The sequence below is a fragment of the Amia ocellicauda genome, chromosome 5 (genome assembly GCF_036373705.1).
Source record: "Amia ocellicauda isolate fAmiCal2 chromosome 5, fAmiCal2.hap1, whole genome shotgun sequence".
In the NCBI taxonomy this organism is placed as follows: Eukaryota; Metazoa; Chordata; class Actinopteri; order Amiiformes; family Amiidae; genus Amia; species Amia ocellicauda.
The window spans coordinates 28,053,279-28,074,378 of NC_089854.1; the positions used below are offsets into that span (position 1 = coordinate 28,053,279).

General features: G+C 38.7%; 1 protein-coding gene across 1 annotated transcript in view; it reads left to right on the forward strand.

Moving 5' to 3' along the window:
* The window catches only part of rab40b (RAB40B, member RAS oncogene family), a 49,101-nt gene that overhangs the window by 18,216 nt on the left and 9,785 nt on the right, over positions 1–21,100 (forward strand). Inside the window, exons 2-3 of the mRNA XM_066704666.1 lie at positions 12,927–12,987; positions 20,041–20,101. Coding sequence (XP_066560763.1) covers positions 12,927–12,987; positions 20,041–20,101 — 122 coding nt within the window. The remainder of the gene's footprint in view (positions 1–12,926; positions 12,988–20,040; positions 20,102–21,100) is intronic.

Sequence of the window (21,100 nt, forward strand, 5' to 3'; positions counted from 1 at the left end):
TATATCAGTCTGTCGACTGACCTCTTGTGTTTTTGGAGGGTGTTTTTTTTTTTTGGTTGATGGCAAACAAAATGTATTTTGTTTTCACACTACAGGCCTGCAGTGTGAGAACTAACAGACAGACACACACAGCTTTCCTGATGGGTGTAGTGGCTGCCATTTTTCATCGTTACCCGTGCAAATAGGTTTGGTGACAGCCGGCAAACCAAAGACTGTACTGGACCGATTCCCTGAGCAGGAACAAGTAAACATAAAAAGGATTTTACTCGAGATGGAAAGGCAGCACTGTTGTAACTGATTGTCTGAGGCTTTGCTATTCATTTTTCTAGAAGGTGACGCATGGAAGTGTTCAAACCCAGCCCATTCCATTTCACCCCCCAAAACCCAAGAGCTATCTGTCATGTTTTTGACTGAGTGCAGTCCAGGTGACCTTTTCCTGAACAAGTATTCTTCATTGTCCACATGGTGTCTGTGTATGTTGTGTCAGATCTACCCAGAATCATGTTGTACAGGAGGATATTAACCTTCGCTTGGCACTCTGAGAGTTTGAAGGATCATAATTAATTGGAGGGTGTTCATTTTTAAAGAGGTCTGGTTTCACAAGAACATTGTAATAGCTACAGATTTTAGGTAACAAAGTATGGCAACCCATAAAGGCCCTAAAGTCCATTTCCTTTTTACAGTTTTCCACTTCAGTGGTGCTCTTGTCTGTTATTTATATTATATAATCAAGTCGCAATATGCATTTCAAGGAGAGAGTCCCCCTTTGTTCCATTTTCTATTGCCTTTATGTAAAGCCTGTCTGAAATGGTTTTATTCCCTCTGTCCCGCAGGCCTCAGACCAGTGCTTTAGCCTTACAGTTGGCTTTTCTGCTGTCAGCTCTTCTGCAGAAAGCAGCTGAAATTTCTTTACTGCCCTTTAAGACAGCTGCACAGAAGCACACCTGTATAACATCCCAATCAGGGAGTGTGTCTGTAAGATGTTTAGCCTACACCTAGAAATAACTTTATGTTCTTTGCACATAAGCTTTCCAGTGATCCTTCTTCATCTCAGTTCATTTCTTTAAGAAGTATTTTCAGCACCTGTTTGTTCTTGATTGGCTGATGATGAACACTACTCCTGGGGCAGTCAAAAGATAATCGTCGAAAAGAGAAAATATTTTACAGTATTACAGAAGGAAATAAGTGGAAAATAAAGGCATGCACTGCTTCGTCAAGTGCTTCTCCCACTCCAGGCTAATTAGCCATTTATGGCATCTGTATTTGTCATAAGACAAAAAATGACTTCTATTGCTCAGAAACATATTAGCGAGACTACTGAATTATGATTATCCTGTTGTTTTTTGATATGAACATCAATCCTTGCTCGGCTCACGTACGGGGTTGTAAAATTGGATTTTTGTCATGAACTTCCCCCATTAACAAAACCAGTGATGTCAATAAACATGCCTTCTCCATCCACAGTTATATTGCACATCCTATATTGTATACATTGTGGGTAAGACTTACATGCATTCTAAGAAAATGGCAGAATCAAAGCCAGCTTGGCTCCTTGTACTGCAGTCCTGTGCTGTATAGAAAGTCAGAAAAGGTCAAAATGATTAATATTGCAAATATGTATAGCTTATAGGCTAATGTTTTCTTATTTGACCAGTGATTAAAGTAAATGGCATTCCTGTCATTCCAGATTCAGTCAAGTTCTTACAGCGGCACCTGTTATCCACACAGGAAAGAATAATATTTGCTTTTAAAATCAGCTCTGATCTAAAAGCTATTTATCACCTTCACATGTAAAAGAAATTAAATTAATGGTCAGTGACGAATAAGGATTTTAAAATGGTAAAAAAAAGGTGTTTAAAACTCCAATTAAAGCTCTTTCTACCTTCAGTAGAATGTTATGCATATATTTCAAAAATATTTATTTATTAAAATAATCAGTTATACTTTTTTATCATAAATCGTATGGTTTCTAGTATCAAAAATGTCATACTGGATAACAATGATAGATTTGAAAAATGCTGGGAAATGTCTGAAAATGCTTTCTAGTCAAAATTATATGATTATTGTTGTATCCTTAACTCAAGGACACTGACTTAAGTATTTTTACAAGAATAATCTGTTGTCCTACCTGACTGATATTGTTACTCAGAATGACATACTGTGAGATTTCATATGGGATGATATCTAAAGATAGTCTCAGCAACACGGGTGTACTTAAACACTCATTCTGTATTTAACCGAGAGTGAGAGTCACTAAATGTATCCATTTTTTGTAATTAACATTAAATAATCAGAAGTGAGCAGTCACTTTGATGTAATACAGTTCCACTCAAGGGAAAGGCTTTGATAAAACAGTAGCAGTAAAACATTTTAAGATTTAGAAACTTGAACTCAATCATTTTTAGCACATTAACTATTTTTTAGGTTATACAGGAAACATGTAAACATATGACATTAAAAAAAAAAAGTAAACCGTAACAACAATGTTGTAACTCATTTATGACATGAAGTCAATTCAATTCAATTCAATTAATTAACAGTTCAACAGATTAAAAAGTATACTAAATATTTTGATATCATAACATTTTAAATTTATAGGAATTATGCTATTTTTGAACTTGGATTTATATATTCTCTTAAAACGTGCAAATACTGCTAAAAACAATACAATTATAAGTAATCACTCCAGATAACAAGTGACATTGTTGAACTACAGAAAGTTATGGTTTTCTGGTATGAGAAAATACAAGTTTTAACTTATGAATCAGGCAATTACTTGACCACTTATATAAATGTATTACTTTGACCTACATCTATTAAATGTCATCTTTCACATTAAATATACATTAAAAAAAAAACGATATTATAAATGTTTTTTAAGTGTTGTCCGGTATAACACAGAATTTTGTACCCAAGTGCAAATTACCAAATTATCAACATTTTACGATTGACTTACTAAACTTCCTGCACAGCCTGGGGGTCCTTCATAATCTGAACGATGCAATGTCCTGTCACATGGCTAGCAAAATGCATTCTGATATAAAAATGCTCCTGAATGTCTGTTGTCCTGACATTGGACATTGGAAGAAATCCCAATATGGGGACAAAAGTTTTCTTCATGTAAAAATGAAATGAAATTAAGAGTCTTTGCAATATTTTATACATTAATGCAAACACTCACACAATTATGCCAAACTGTTAGATCTAAGGTTTTACAGGTTTTTTTAATGTATTTTTGTAATATTTTTGAATTTTCATTTTAGGTGTGGACAGTTATCCGGTGTGACATATTGGATGATTGGAGATTAATAGCTCCTAAAATTTTAAATATTCATGAATAAAAAATAAATAAATGTAAGTTGTAATATGCTTGGGACACCAAAATGTATGCGTCACGTCATTGACCATTAAACTGATGCTAAAAGTGTCCAACCTCTAGGAATGATTACAATTTATTGTCACTGTGCAGAAGCATTTGATCTTTATCTATCTTTCTGCATCCAAGCATTCCAGTCTACATGGTTTTATTTTCTGAAACATTGTCAGGCATACTGGAATAAAGTAGTGCAAGTTGAAGAGGTACAGATTGTAATCCGTATTAATTATTGAATTTGTAGGCTTGAATGTAGTAGATTCTAAACAGCCTTTTGTTCAGTATCATTTTTTATTTTTTTATCATGAAAGACATGCGTGTTACATGGAGTTGACAGAGTGGCTGTCTTTTTAATTGAAATTCTCCTTTGATCTGTTCATAATGACATATTTTTAATCTGTGGGAGTTAATGCATCCCATTAGGCCATGGCCATGCAGTTGCACCGATTTAGATCCAGGACTTGATGTAAAAGTGCACATTGGAACAGACAAAAAAAAAAAAAAACAAGAACAGAAAAAATCCATTGTCATGATAAGATACTTGTATCCGTGGATACCAAGTTCAGAAATCCTCCCTCATGGTTGGACGAATGGGAAACAGAGGTTGGGGTGAAAAGATTCTTTACATTATTGCATTTCTGCTCGTTTATCTGACATTTCAAAGAATAGCACAATTCTCCGGCCAGCTAGCATAATGACTTGTTGTGATGCATGTCATAAGGGATTATAATTACAGTCACAACCTCTTACGTAATTGTGCTGTACTCCCGGGCTGAGCACATGTATCAGGGTGGATTAAAGGCAACCAACACACAACATGGTTTGGCAGCTAGAACTCGGGCACAGAAGAGCTTTTGTGTGAGATTGTATTTTTACTATAATTTATGTTACTTCTCCCTCCTAGCTGTGTGCTATTTGTAAATCTATAATTAAAAAGAATGTATGTTAATTTTAAAAGATTTAAAAAAAAATACAAAAAACTAAAGTATTATTTACATGGTTGAGCAGGTGTTATTAAAAATAAAAACATAAAAATAACAATGTCCTATTGATTTTGGGACCTAATACAATTTTTCTCTTTAGATGCTTGTGACTCAGTCAAATCTTGAGCATCACAGTTTGGTCTGTCTAGTGGTCTTTAAATGTGTATTTGGTCAATGGAAAAGCTGCAAGTTTACTGAATTTTTGCTTACAACATAATAAAATCTAAAGTACATGCAGATGAATTCGATATAGTAGTCCATATACATATCTTTTTTTTATAACTGTACCACCTTGAAGTTTTCAGAAGTAAGATGCTGTTGGCAGTGTGAAATTTAAATAGATGTTGACTAGGCTGAACATCTATTTATCAATGACTGAGCACAGCCTGTGGACTGAAAGGTATCATTAAACACAAATAGGACTGAACAAAGGCCTTGTCTGTCCATGGCTGTCTGTGTATCAGTGTCTCTCTTTGAGTCAGCTGGGCAATTGTCAGGCCTGGTGTAAAGAAGGTCAGCGGATGAAGCAGGGGGAAAAAAAACCTTTTGGATAGATAGTTTATTTTAAAGGCTAGAAGTTATTAAAGGGCTTTCTCTGATGGCTGAGTTGGACAGTGAAGAGACATTTAAAGTTCGATCCCCTGTTCTAGTAAGAGGATTGAGACCTACAGACCTGAATCAGCTGCAAATGAACATTAAATAAGCCACCCAGGCTGTCTGGTCTACGTGTGCTTATGTTTTTTCATTTTTTCTGTCCAAATCAATCTTGCCAGTTGTATTTCATGGTTGAACATATTGTAATGTTTTTTGTTTTCATTTCTAATGTTGTAATATGTGCCTTCATGAATCACAGATGCATCATCCTTATCGTTTTGCAGCTCAAAATATTTTCTTTTTTCACTATCTAAAAGGAGCAACTTACCCAGATGAAAAAAACATAATGACATCACATGGAGGATAATTTGAACAAATGACACTAAAAAGATGCAATCTTGGAATGATAAAATATTAATCAGGAAGTCTGCCCACATAGAAGGGGGAAGAAAGCCCGCTCAAATAACAAGCAAATGAATAATGAACCTGTTACCTTACTTTAACTTAAAGGTTAAGTGACCATCTGAAACCTTAATAGCAGCAAAGTCAACCAAAGCTCAAACAGGACATGTTTCAGTTTGGCACAATCGGGGTGACTTGCTATTAGCACCTTGCATCCGTTTTTGTTTCCTCATTTGGCTCAAAATCTAAAGCGAATCAAACCTAGGTTTTAAAACATCAAAAGCGTATCCATGTGTTATTTTTTTGTAATTGAACCTGAACCCAAAGAGGAAGTCGACTGAAATCTTACCAGGATAGAAACTGAAATGTGAGTAAGCAATGTGGGGAAAGGGTTGTTTGCCAAAGCTGTTAACTTGGTATTATACACACTCCCTTGGATCACAAAAAGAAAATGTAGATCACATCTAGGGGCCTACTATAGCAAGCTATCAGGGCACCAACTAAAAAAACAAAACACAAAACAGTAATTTCTTTGTACTGCATCTGTAAAACTGAATAACCTGTTAAAATGTCTGCATTACGTCTACTGGAATGTATTGTGCTAGAGGACTGAGTACTTTATACTGTAGGCTGGGCTGAACTGAATGTCTGGTCTCTGTGGAAGCCAAAACACCTCCATGCCAAATCATGTCCTTTTGTTATATAAACTGTGGCCAGGGAGTATAAAGTATATCCAAATTATTTCACTCCCTAAACAACATTTTAATTTGCCTTAAACTAAAAAGAAAATGCTGAAATGAATGCTGTTTACAAAACAACACTGTCTCTGCTAGGCAAAAAGCAGTTGAGGGAAGTACTATCTGCAGACATTTTAGTTAGATCATACAAACACACATACTTAATGCAGTTGTGTGTGCATGGCATTCCCTTTGGATCTACAGCAAAAGATAGAAAGAAAACCTTCCCACATTGTCACCATAATGAGATGTGAAGTGTGCACATGTGCATGTACAGAATTGATTTTTATTCTCTGTGCTTTGTTGTGCGTGAGGCAGGTTGGGTAATGAAGAAAGACTGAGATTAACTTTTCTCTTTGGCAGAGGGGCAAATATTATTGTTTTTAAAGATCAGAAAGTCGACTGGAAAAGCTTTAGCATTCACCGTGGCTTTCTGACCATAAACATAAACATGAGCAGTTTTTTTTTTATTACTTTCAGGGACTAAATGGGTTCAGAGAGAGTAAAAACACCCAACCAGGGAATTAAGAAATGATTATATTTCTTTTAGGAATTATTTAATGTTTATGCACTGCAAAGAATTTTGATGCAGGTGCTTTTGTTCTGGTTGTTCAATCTGATCCTAAACGATTTATGATGTTGCTAAAAATGTAGGTATTTTTCTCGCCATTCTATATTCAGTGTACCAGTTTGCGAGTCTGACAGATGCACTGCCTAATGTTCTGGATCGTTCACATCTTTCTCACCAAATTTCACACAATTGGATCTTGACATCTGAGAGCAGATGGTTAGAATGTAATTTTAGGACCACATTTGCAAAAAGAATTCTGGGAGCCCTCTCTTGTGCATATATCAACTGAGGGCACTGTGTCTTTACATCTGAGCTCAGGTTTTACCTTAAGGCCTCTTAGACATAGGCGAGTGTTAGGTGGGTTTAATATTTAGATGCATTTAAAATCAAAGCAATCTGATCATTTTTCCCATCCCATATGAGATAACTGCACCATCTTGTGAACTCTGTGTCAGTCAGATTGATCATCACCATCCCATCACTTCCCCACCTTCTGTTCCTAGAGGCCAGATTCGCACTCGCTCATAGTTCGTTCTGCACCCTCAGATCAGTTCTGTTCTCTGTAAACATTTAAAAAATGAATCACTCACCGAGATACAGAACCACCTGGGTTCTGAAGCAGTTGGGTTCCCTGGCTCTTGAACTGAATGAACGCTGACTGCCCAAGTGTGAGCACATAACCTGAAAAAGATCTGCCATTAGCTGCCTGTGATTTGTAATGCTCCTGTCAGGAAAATGCAATGATGCAATGTTTGGCCTGCATAGATTACAAGGAGCTTTCTTTTCAAAAGCTCGGGTCGTGCTGCCGGCCTGTACAGATGAATGGGTTTCTCTTACTTCTTTGTTTCTGTTTTATATTGAGGGAATCAATTAAATCCCTATTCCACTAGGGAACTAGGTACACTTGAAACAAACAAATCACATGGGCTAGATTATATATTCCCAATTGTCCTCAAGGAAATTAGGGAAGTTATTCACAGACCTGGAGCTAAAATATTCAATCTGACTACCAGTCGATAGAACTAGGGTCTTCGGTTTTCCTAATTTATTTGAATGATCTTGACTCTGGTTTAGTTTGTAAACTTGTCACACTTTCCAAAGTAGTGACTGACTAAAAATTGAATGGTACAGTGACTTCCATTATTTACTGTGTTCACTGCTGGGAAATTTAAGACCTTAGGGCTCAATGTGTAGGATCAATAACTCACAAAAATACTGTATTTGTTAAATCTAAGCCAGAATGTTTATTTCCATGTGTCTTTTTCTTTTAGTGCTGCTTAGAAACACATTCAGTCTTAACTGAAACAATAAAGTAACCCAAAGAGATTTAGAAAACATTCAGACACATTGGCAAGACTGAAATGTTCAAAACCCTGTGATTCAATTCATTCTGTTCTTTCATGTTTTCCTCTCAGCATGCATTTAATAAACACACATTGACTGATTTGTAAACTCAAACCTTGTTTCTTACAACACCAATAAATCAAGTGTTTCAGTTCTTTTCTTTCCAAGAAAAAGGGGGATTATGCTAGTCTGTCATAGCCATATTTTCCAAGACTCCTTTTATGAAAGAAAAAGTATAAGAGCAGATCATTTAGAACAATACTTAGTTTTGATGTATGTCTTAAAGTATGCAAATTGAATTAACTGGGGAAATAAATGGTTTGTTATTGCAACAGTCTGTATCTTGAGTCATTTTAAACCAATCATATGGACCTATTGTGCTGTACTTCAGAATGCAAATGCAGAAAGATTGATGTTACAATATTATTGCCATAGATAGTGCCTGCGATAATCCCCTTGCACTTTACAAAACTAAGTAATGACTTTTGGAATTTTGCCAAAACAAAGGTTGTTTGTGGTTTTACTGCTTGAAACGGGAAAACGAACTGCTCAGCCTCACTTACATGCTAGCTTAACCATTACATTATAGACATGCAAAGATCGATTGTACTAGGATCACCTTTGCCAGAACTCTGCTTTAACTCGTGATTGTCGGCTATACATTTCGATTTGTGTAGACTGAACAAAGCCTCAAAATTCAAAGACCACCAAGACATTAGATGGGGTAAAAAAAAACTAAAACGCATTTGCAATATTCTTATGTGCTGTGCATTAGGAGATTCACTTGCACTATGCATTATTATATATATTGAAGAGCTGATTAAAGATGGGGCTGATCTCTACATCAAGCCTCTGCTGTTGGATTTAAATTTCATGTTGGACTATATAACATCATTACTGAAGTAGGTCAAATAACCATTCCATAATGTCTTGCACACATGTGGAGTTGCTGCTATGTTGTGGTTTTTGAAGTGTTGTCCCTCAGATGAAATCCATGTGCTCACAGTAATTTTGAGCAGAACTTTCAGAGTTCCTGGCTGTACTGTACATAGAGAAACTCTGCAGTTTGGTCTTTCCAAACTGAGTGCCAATTGCAGTGGTTCACTTCTTTGTGTGCAGAAACATAAATCATCAAAGAGCTCCTCTACTTACTTTTACCCCTTACTTCTTAATCAGAGACCAAATTTATATTTACATTTCCTTAGCCAGATTTAAGCACGTTTTTATCAACCACAACACAAGTATTAGCCTTTATCGTATTTAGTTATATAGTCCACTTTAGCATTCATATTTTTGAGGGGCAATAGGTGTAATACAATTTCGAGATGTATTGGGCATAGACAACTTGAACTGTAACTGCCCCTTAACAGTCTACAATCATTGCAAATGATTCTGTATTGAGAATGCAATGCTTTGGATGCAGACTTAGTACACTGATCTGTACTTCTGACTTTGAATATCCTAATATACAAGACTACCATTTTACAGATCTTTATTTAGCCAGTTTTCAACATGTTTGGTTGTGTTCTCCTGATGAATGGATGATGGGGAGAGACAGGCAATTCCAAGCGGATATAATTTCAAAGGTCATTCCAAAGAGCTCTGCTTCCTTCGTGGCTTGTCGAATGTCTGTGTTATCTATGATGCTGGAGTTGCTGCAAGTTTAAATTTCATCTTTATTTCATTGCTCTTGTCAGAATGTCACAGTTCAGTACTTACCGCTGCACAGTTCCTATTTGTATTGTGATTTTGTACCTCTAAAAATAGTTTCTTTGTGACTAGGTCAGAGTATTTTTTCATTATCTCCAATTTGAATTTCATTTCATCAGCCTTGAATTGTCTTTCTGTATTGTAGCTTCTAACCTTTTAATTGTTAATGTTTTTTTTGTTTTTTTTTCCTGGCTAAAATTCCTGCTTGGTGACTTTTCAGACTTGTTTTCATGCACACACCTCAGCCCTGAATACAACAGCATACGCTCACACACCTTTGGCAAAGACTACACTACATTAACTATATGAATTTTTTGTTATTCCAGTTTGGAAAAATAACAAAACTTGTGAAATATTTAAGAAAACTAATTGCCACACTTTCAAATTTAGATGTACTATTTCTCAGGCTGAAATAGTAAGATATTTTATATGTTGCTTAAAACACATCTGTGCTGAAGCTTGAAGCTCCAATCTGTCACACTCAATTAAAAGTGAGCACGGAGATGTTGAAAGATTCTCCGGCTGAGCTATAGTACGGTGGGATCAATAAATAACAAAACCAGGTCTTGTCAGCTCTGGCCAGTCTTGCATTTTAAATTGACATCATTGGTCTGAAACTATTTTAGATTTTTTTTGGAGTAGTTAAATGTTATGAATTGTGACAGCAATGCAATACACACTACATTACAATATAATCATGATTTAGTGCACTGCAGCAAAATACCCATTTTATTTTCATTGCACCACAAAATGCCAGGAGATAATTGTCCCCATAGTACTGCATGTTTGGGTTTTATTATATTGAAATCAGCAACAAACTTGCATTCCATGACTAAGTTATATAGTAAAGGCATTAGATAGTACTGCATTTGTTTACTGTTTCTTTCAAACACCTGAGTGCTTTTGTGTCACTGAGTTTATGTATCTGTTTTTTCTCATTCCAAACTGGTCGTAGAAATCACATTGACATTGCTTAATGTTGTGTTTTGTTTAAGTACAGGTCATTTCAGAATTCTTCATTACATGGGGATTGGAATGATTGTTTGTTTTGTATTCCCTAGTAACAGGCTTCTAGAAGCTTCCTAAACTAGAATGGTCTTGGTTTTTGTTTAAACCATAGAGAGTATGTTAGTATTGCTCCAGTTCTGTGTGAGCTGTGTGTATTTCTCATCTATGAATAGTAAAGCAAAGTACTCCACATGAGAAACAGTACAAACTTGTACTGCTGGACAAATGCCTGATATCAGAAACCAAAAATCATTAAGAGTCTTAGTTTAACAGTTCTAGGAAATAAAATAAAATTGAAACACTATCTAGAGAAATACCCTTTGGGTGTTATAAATCAGCGAATATAGTTGGAAACTTTTAACAGTATTGAGTTTCTTGCAGCGCTGCCTCCTCACTTTGAGATTTCCGACAGTTCGCAGACGGTTTGAAAGCGATCTGTACTGTGTTTGTCGAGGGGAGGAGGTTGCACAAGGGAATGCTGCTTCATTCACCACACTGATGTAATGGCCTTAGAAGGACCTCACATTGAGATTACCTCTGAGCTGCCTTTGAAGTGGACCAGTGCTTGCCTTATTCCTAGGTAAACACATCCCCTCAGCTTGGCCAGTTAATTACACTACAGGGGTCTGTGTACTGGGTCCGGGTTTTATTATCACTGACCTGCCAGGAAAAAGTCATTTCAGTTCGAGGTTGCATGCATTGAAGTGCCAAGACTCACTCAGGCATGGGGACATCATTGATCCAGCAACTGAGATGAGACATTTCACTCCCTTTTCATTTTGTTTCATCACAGTTTTGATCCTGAGAAGATCATGTCTTTGCCCCTTTCATCCTGTTACATTTTTGGCTTTTTTAAATAACAACGACTGTTATCAGTCCCAGATTATTGTTGTAATTAGGTTACAAACTGCAGATTGACGAATGCAGTCTTCTTACACAAATCACACTCTTGTCTGTATTTCAAGCAACTTACTGTAGCTGTAGCTACAGTAGAATGTGGACCTATAGAATCGTAGACATTTCTGTTCCATTTATTTCAGCTTCATTGGTGTAATTATCATTCAGCCCTGTAATTAATCTATCAGATCTCTTGCCTTGTGGCTGTAGAAGAGCTTTATTAGCAAGTTTATTTACAGGTTTATCCAGCTCGTTTAGAGATGGAGAATCACTGTGAAAGACAGTACGCCTGAGTACCATCTTTGAAGTATCAGCAGGAGCTGGTTAAAAGTACCGTATCATGTCCAATTACAAGGCTTTATGACAAAGAGAGACTTCTGCTTTTAACTGAGCCCATTCTACCCCCTTGGCAACAGCAACACAAAAGGAATCCCTGAAAATTATAGAGAGAGTAGGACGCTTTGTCAGCTGCTTAGACAAACCTAATACAATACCCGAACAGCCCCAATTAGGGAGAAAGGAAGAGGCACTGCTTCAAAAGATACAGGAGCTCTTGCTGTAGCACATATGAATCAAGTCATGCGTTACAGTGCTTTCACATAATCCAAATTCAAATATATCTATGAAGAATACCAAAGCCCAAATCATATGAGTTGATTACTTATTGTGTATGAGTGCGGATACAGTGTGCTGTCTTTTCTAGCCATATTAAAGTGGGCACTTCATGGAACGGTAAACGAAATTACTAAAATACTTAAAATAGTTTCTGCCAAAGTGATTCCATTTCTGTTTCAGAGCTGTCTGCTTCCTATCCAATTAATGTTTCTGCCAGTTCCCGTGTTCTTACTGTTTGCATAAGGCTTCATTGTACACAAGTGAACAGCAGCTTTTCAGAGGGTATTGTGTGTTGCATTTTAAACTAATTCAAAATCAGACATTGTTTCATGGATCCCCTTAAAATGACTTTTGTTTTGTTCTATACACGGCAGAAAAAGAGGACAAGAACAGTCAGTAACTATTTGACGTTTATGTATTAATTGCATATGATCTGACACAAAAATCAGTGTACAAATTTAGCACATGTTCACATGCATTGTCACATTACAGCCTCTTCTCTGCATCTGTTGTTGTCACTGTTTGTTAAATGCTTTCTGCACTTCATTTAATCTTGAAGTATGGTTTGTTTGTTTCTCAGAGTGGTAGGGTACTGCAAGCAAATAAACTCGCCAAAATGTCACAAAACTCCAGAAAACCCTCATGTGTCTGACAAAGAGCCTGATCAGTGCTATTCTTTTTGTCATTTACAGGAATTGATTACAAGACGACAACCATCCTTTTAGATGGCCGGAGAGTCAAACTACAGCTCTGGTAAGTTCACTAAAGTGAATAAGAGAAAGCCTGCTGGCACTTTGTTCTAATGGTTTATTTGTGTTGCACTTTTTCTTCACACTAAGCTGAATACCAAAGTATGTATTTTGTTGTGGATAAATAGTAATTATTCAGCTAAGAGAACAGAGATCGCCATTTGGTAGTGTACCTCAAATGTGTGATTTTGTTTTCAGTATGATCCAAATAAAAGCAGATATCTACTTTGAAAGTGTAATCTCTGGCCACAAGGAAAGGAGTAAGTTTATAACATAGGGGTCTTGTTGTCTTGTTTAAATGACTGAAAATAGTTGTCTTGCCAATGTTGGGCAATCCACCTTCACGCTGCCAGCAAATCTCTCATGTTTCCAGCTTTGACCAGATCAGTAGAAGAAATGTATAATGTTACATGAATTCTGGATTCTTTGAGACCTCTGTTTTCCCCATGATCTAATTTCGTTATCAATTACAGAAGAATTTTGTATGGGAATGTAAATACAAAGCATGTGGATTCTGTTATATGTATGTGTATATATATATATATAACATAATTATATATTTGCTTAACAAAAGCTTCCAAGCTTTAGCATGTGGTATGTGGCTACACAGAACTGAAAGCAGTGTAGTATTTCCACATTTTTCAGCAAATCTTGTAGCCATAGTTTTAAATCTATGGATATTTTTAACATACAGTACTTTTAGTGAAGTAAATATTGAATTATTAATTTGGAAACTTTGTAAGATTTCTCTGGAGATACAGTGCTTTTTGCAAATGGTGTTTATAATATTCTAGCAAGTTTTCACCGACTACATGATTATCATATCTCAAAGATTGATATATATTTGAATAGGTTTTAATGAAAGTATGATCTTCTCAGGAGAGAGATTGTAAAACTCTTCCATGCAGGACCTCTACAGTTCCTTCAGGTTTCACGGCATTAAGATCATAAGGTCATGTCTTACGCTCTGCTCTAATAAAACTATGTAATACAGTCTACCAGTCAGAAGTGTTTAACATTTCTTCTTGATTACACTGGGTCATCTTAGATGCAGAGGTCTGACAATCCAATTCTTATACTTCAGCAAATGTAATAATTAGAGGCTATTGCTAGTGGATGCTTTTCACACACTAAAGCAGGTAAAACACAGCAGAGTTGGAGGTGACGATCTTGAGTCAGTTTAGAAAGAAAATCGAGTTGTTGGTAGGGCTGTGCGATATGACGATATATATCGTATGATGATAGAAAAACGTCTATTGTTTCATATTATGCTCTATCGTTTATATCGTGGTGTCGCAAATGCCACTCTTTATGGCAATAATTTTCGTCATTAGGACGCTTTGCGTTCTTCCCAGTTCTTCCACACGTGCTGGATGCGGCAAGAAATGAGCATCAGAAACAGACAGACATGGAGGAGACAGACCTGGACACGGAATAACTAACTTAACCAAGAGATACTTTAATACACCTGTATTGGACACGCCTGGCATGTGTATTGGATACGCCTGGCAGGTGTATTGCACGTATGTAGCAAAAATTGTCTTGCGCCCACAGGAGAAGTCTGCTTGCCACATGTTTTAGTCTGGGGGAGTGTAGGCCTCCCTGGTGGTTGATGTAGTTGACGTGTTGTCTGTCCGAACCAGGACATATCTGTCTTCCAGACCATGGCGAAAGTGGTGCAGCACCAGTCGCACTGCTCGCAGCTCCTGTACGTTGATGTGTGCGGCTGACTGGAGACCGCTCCACACTCCTTTGATTCCCATCCCATTCCAGTTAGCGCCCCAGCCTGTTTCTGAGGCGTTTGTGGTGACGATTTCCTGTCTGTGCGGGCATCCTGTGGGGGAGCCGAGGCGCAGATTGTTTTCCGATTTCTCTACCAGGACAGTGCCTGCCAGTATGCTGAGGTCACTGTCAGTGGGTGGTGTTTGTGTCTCGCTGGGTGTAGCTTGTGGGTATTTACCCAGCGTTGTAATGGGCGCATTTGCATAAGGCCAAAGGGAAGAATATTCGTGGTGGCCGCCATCAGACCCAACAGTTTTTGGACGATGACCAGCTGGAGAGTCGATGTCCTTCTGAATGACGCCAGGCATTTCTGCAGCAACTCAATTCTGTTTCTGGACAGGTAGGCAAGCATTTTCTGAGAGTCCAATTTCATTCCCAAGAAGCCCACTTTGCGGGACCCAGTGCAGTCACGTGACGTATGACCTCCGCTGTATGTTCCTCCACCTGAAGCCTGGAATCTGCGCACACCAGCCAGTCGTCCAGGTAGTTCAGGATCCTTATCCCCTTTGTCCTGTGGGGGGCCAAGGCTACATCCATGCACTTCGAGAATGTGCGGGGAGCCAGTGAAAGGCCGAACGGCAGCATGCTGAACTCGTACGCCTGGCACTGGAAGTTGAAGTGCAGGTATTTCCTGTGTGCTGGGAGGATGGGGACGTGGAAGTTAGCATCCCTGAGGTCTATTGACGTGAACCAGTCACCATTGAGGGAGCATTGAGGAGGACAGACTTCTACTTGTCCTGGAGTTTAGCCTGCATCAACCACTGATGGAGGGGGGAGGTGGGTGTCCTCTTCTGGTGGAAGTCGCGCCCACACATTGTTAAGCATCTGCTGCTGACAGTCCAGCCTATGCCTAAATTCCCTTGAACTGCATGAACAGTGTTGCAATCCCTTCTGCTTCCTGTCTCCTACGGCATGGGGGAGTCTGTGGAGTGGAGCATCTGGATGACCTGGAGCGGGACCGCCTCACTCTCGGGGACCTTTGTCTGGGGGAACACGCTCTCCTCCCGGGAGAGTGCCTGCGAGGAGGTGGAGAGGGGGAGATAGACTGCACCCTCATTGGTGAAGCCCAGGAGGAAGATGACCACTGCCTGTCCTGCCTTCGCGTAGAAGCACTCGCAGGGGGTCTGCGCAGAGCTGAGTCCACAGAAAAGTGCTGAGCAGAGCTTCCGCTGTGGCGGCTGGTTGCCTGGGAGTTCCTGTTTCTCTTGCGGCACATTGCCTCCGTAAAAGCTGCGTAGTCTACACAGTCCCCTTCTCCCGTCAGTGTGCTCTGGGCATGCTCCTCAACCAGACAGCACACAAACTGGTCGTGTCCATCGTCCAAGGGCAGCTTGCCTTGGCACCCGGAATAGCGGTGGAACGCACCCTTTGGCTTCATCCTGATTACAAGGTCCGTCTCTATGTCCCCTTCAGCCAGACCCTCTAAGTAGATTGACAGCTCTTGTGGCAGATGGACTTCGCCAAACTCCTCAGTGCTGATACTGTCCCCCTCGATGTTTATGTCGAGGTTGTCGACGTTGAGGTCCAATAGGTCGACACGGGTGTCCAGAGTTCGACAGAGGGTCAATGTGATGACATCGAGGTTGAGAGGTAGATAGAGTGGCACGAAGGTCGATGGATGTGGTTGAGTGGTCAACAAAGTTTGTCGAGGTCGACAAGGGATGAACGAGAGGTGAAATTCCGAGATTGATGTTGATAGAGAGGTCGAGGGATCGAGAGAGTTGGTTGATATTGTCCGTGTGGTCGAGGGATCGACAAGGTTGGTCGAGGTCGACGTGTTGGTCAAGGTCGACAGTGTCGTTTTTTTGAGAGATGTCCTCTGTGTCAAGCGGTTTAAAGTCCGCCGACAGAGGTCAAGACAGTCCAGAGAAGATAGAGCGGAACGGTCAGCCGACCAGCCGTGGTAGTCTCCTTCTCCCTTTCCTCTCCTTTTCATCACTCAAATCTGTAAAAGAAGAACAGATGGTACAGGAGGTAAAATCGCGCAACCGATCTCAATGGAGGAACCGAGGCCGGCTCCGAGTGAGACTCCCACCACACACTTACCTCTGAAGAGAAGCAATAGTACTTAAAAAAGATCGTAGTCTGAGCTCTGAAGAGGCAAAAAATTTGAAATAACTCTCCGCAAATAACTCCTCCTGCAAGCAGGGCCCCTATTGGGCAGCTTTGGTACATACTTTCAATGATTGGCAGGTCAGAAGGCTCTTTCCATTAGGTAATGGCTGTCTTTCGATTTGAAAGGGAACAACAAAGTTAGAGAATCTATGTAATTAACATCTTGCAATGGAACACAAGCAGCTTTCCTAAAGTCCCTGCCTACTGAGAGAAATGAAAAGCTCTAAGCACACTTCACTTTTAACTGATGATTTGGCCTAATTAGTCTCATTTGGGCTTGTGACCTTAATCTGTCTAATTATGGTCAACCGAGGTGTGTGTATAATTAATCACAGAATGCAAAATTGAAATTTAACCTATTTATAGTTAGTTTTTTTAAGGAAACTAAGGTATTTGTTTTGGGAATATCTGAAAAAAATTAAAAAGTGAACCTGTAATCACTGTAATTCAGTACACCTGTCAAGTGAGCCAACATCTTGTATTCTGAAGCCATATTGCCTATTCTGACATCACATGCTGATGGAGTCGGCTTCCTTTCAATTATAATGGCTTAACATCATGCCCAGCCTAGCACGGATGTGTATAAAGCAGGTACGTCTTCTCTTAAATCATATCCGTAAATCATATATTTGGTGAGAGATTCATATGCATTTATGTCTTGTTGTGGAGGCTTTTACTGACAAATAATGTGATGAATGGAGTGTGGTTAGAAAGGGAAGTGTTTTGAATTTTCCCAGATTAAGAAAACTGCCACCTCCACTCTTTTTTCTTTTCCTTGTTCAGTTGCTTGCAGGCCCACACCCACTTACTTGCCTGTGCCTGAGACTGCTTGAATGGCCTTGGCGGACTCCCACGGAGTGTTGTGCGCACTCTCTGTGTCCTGGCACTGCGCCCAGGCCAGGTCTGAGTCAGGTTTTGTGCTCAGATGTTCGGGAACACAGAGGTTCTGGGCAATTATATTTTTGCCACACATATCACAGGGGCGTAATGCACAGCTGTGGAGCACTCGGACTGAAGCTGGATGGCGTTCTCTGTCAGACTATTTAGATCACGAATCGCCACCCAGCACAAGCTGCCCCCAATTTGAAAAATCACAAGGACAGATGGTGATTATAATTACCAGCAGAAGAAGAAGTAATAATACTGTATTCTGTATTAAATCCTATATGGATTCTTTTTAGTTAAGTCACAGTACACAGTAAGTGTGATGACATAGGAAAAGATGTATAAAGGCGAACTTTATGCTTTGAAATCAATCATTAGAGAACAATCATGAACTTGAATTGCCTGATTGTTACCTAATATCTTTTGTCATTAAGTCACATTTAGCGTGAAATCTCAACAAATTTTTAATTTAACAATAATAGTTCAATCCCACACACTACACATGCTTTTCCACTGCAGAGATCAAAATAGCCATTGACAAGCAGTGATTTTTATGAGTCAATAAGAAAAGGGAGGTAAATAAAAAAATCAGAGCTATTCAAGCTGCTGTATATTATTGAAGCACTGAATGTATGAAGTATGAACATGTGAGGAGGAGTTGTTTTGGCGGGCGGGAGTGGCGTGGGGCCATTCTTATGGAATGGAAAATGATAAGCAAAATTTGTTACGTAAGCAACAGATAAGGGAAAACCGTTTAAAGCAAAACAAGGAAAATGTGTTCCCTCACTGTTAAGATCTCATACAGGCAACTGTTTTTATTATTCTGTCAAAAATATCTAGCTGGACAAAGACTTTAAAAGACAGCCAAACAAAACTGGCTCAGACCTTTGCCATCAAGTTAAGGTGGGGAAAAAGCTGTTAGATGGAAATGTGAAGCAATGTGAAGCAGGGTGCTTCTTGACAGCTTTCCTGCTGCTTAAACTGACTGCTTAAGCACATAACCTTTTCTAGTCCGGAAATAATAGCCCCCCCGCCCGTTCATTCTCAAGTTGAAGATGGTTTTAATGTGATTACCTTCTGAGGTCCCTGTGTCTTTTCAGCGCATGGTTGTTTTATTGGCACGTGCAGAGCACAATCAGTTCACCAGGAAATTTAAATAACGAGTCAACGTGAAAAAAATAAATAATAAAAGAATATGCTGCTGAACTCAATATAATTCTCTGGCAACATACCTTTGCTTTGGATTTGTACATTTTAGCTGTCAATGTTACTGGCATTGCAGTCATATAATAGACAAACAGACAGCCCTTAATAATAAAAAATGTAAATTATTCCTAACTGACTGGATCCTCATCTTATGCCTATGGTTAAGTGGGGTATATTGAGAGAGACTTCTGTGGTACCTGCTTCTCTCAACAGTGCATTTACCAGGCCAGGGTAAGATCGATTGATACTTTAGCAGAACATGCGGTTTCCTTTTGTGGTTAAATAATATGTGCCAGTAAAGTGAAGCTGATTCATCACCACTCTGCTTTGTGTTCCCAGCATCTTAGGAGACAAGGAAATAACTTGTTTTACATGCCAAATGAACGTCACACAACGTCTGTATCCTGACAATGTAGTGAGAGAATGCGTCTTACTTGTCATTCTCATTTGTCCCCCTTAATGGAGATTCTCAGGCAAACATTATACAGAAGGGAATTTATACATGAATTTCTTCTTTGTTTAACAGATGGAGAATTACATTTTTGTAAGGGATTTGTATATTATTATTCAGTTCCAATAGATCATAAAAAGAAACACTCCCTAAAAAAACTGCAGACAAGATGATTTAATCTTGTATACATGCCAGTGAGATTCAGTAAGAAAAAAAACTGAATCCGTTTTACCACGACTGCATTACTGGAAGAAATCTGATTCCTGAATCTGATCGCAGAGTTCACATAAACACAGACGTTTGCTAATACAGTGGGGGGCGTATGATCAAAACAGAGCAGCACGTACTCATGTAAACCATAGGTGATGTTTTGTTTGTTGAGTGTTCCACCAGAAATATAAGGCCCAAACATAAGGTTAAATTGTGGCTGGTATTTTTTGTATGTTCTCTGTCATCCAGGTCTGTTGAGTTTGATTTGTTTCCTGTAACCAAACCACACCATGAGATGTATGTGGTAAAAGTGGCATCTCCTTTTCTCATCTTAACATCCTAATGGTGAAAATGAGACATATACAAATGTTCCTGCACACTTTGAGCTTTCATTCTGCTGTCTTTCAGGGACACTTCTGGCCAGGGGAGGTTTTGCACCATATTCCGTTCCTACTCCAGAGGAGCCCAGGTAAGAGCTACACCTGAGTGGTGGTGTCCACCATTCCCAATCTGCTATAACACACTAGAGCATTGTGAATGAGTGGAGTTGTATGGAGGGATTTTCCAGCAAGGGATGTTTACAAATCTGTTTTTACCGTTAAACACAGAAGCATTATACTCTTAATATATATATATGATTTTATTCAGGTGGAAAACAGATTCTGAACACTGAGGAGGGTGGCAGGTTGCGCTACTAATTGAGTGTTGTGTTTTTCAAAGGCATTTAACCTAATTTGTGTTAAAAGTCCTCAGGGTGTAATATCTATAGTGTTGCCAGAGCCAGACTATCTATAAAGGCACCACCCTTACATCAGTGTTTCCTCTGGAAAATAGATTTTCAACAAAGAGTAGTGTGCATGTTGTGCATTATATCATGTGGAGCTCAGACAAATAGTTATACGTGGCCCTATGCCCATGTAAGAATTGCTGGTCCTTTCTAGTTCGGGGCATATAAGCTTTCTTTATTGTTAACCCCTAATCAATTGTTGTGTTATCAATGACAGTGTACAGAATAAGCCTGTGAATGCTATTGTTTTGTACAGGGGGGAAAAGGACATGACTATAGCTTTAATTGGTTAAATTTGTCTATACATTCAAAGCCTGGTATTACTTCTTCTGTTATATAGAGAATCCCTTCCACTTCTAGAACTCATAACTGCTATATGACACCATATTGGCATGAGCTAGAAACAACTTGTTTTTTAGTTTTTTTTTTTAGGAAGCCAGTAAGAGAATATGCTAGCACCAATGCTAATTTAACTTCGTGTGACAGCCATCTGTGAAAAACTTGACAGTAAAATTATTATTCTGTTACTCTGGCCTATTTTTTTCACGAAAGCAGGACAACTGTATCAACGATCCTCTCAACTGTATAATATCTCACTAGGTGTTGTATTCTCTGTCATATTTGGTGGCGGATTTATATTTATCTTATATTTTATCAGTACCTCTAGTGTAATGCGTAATG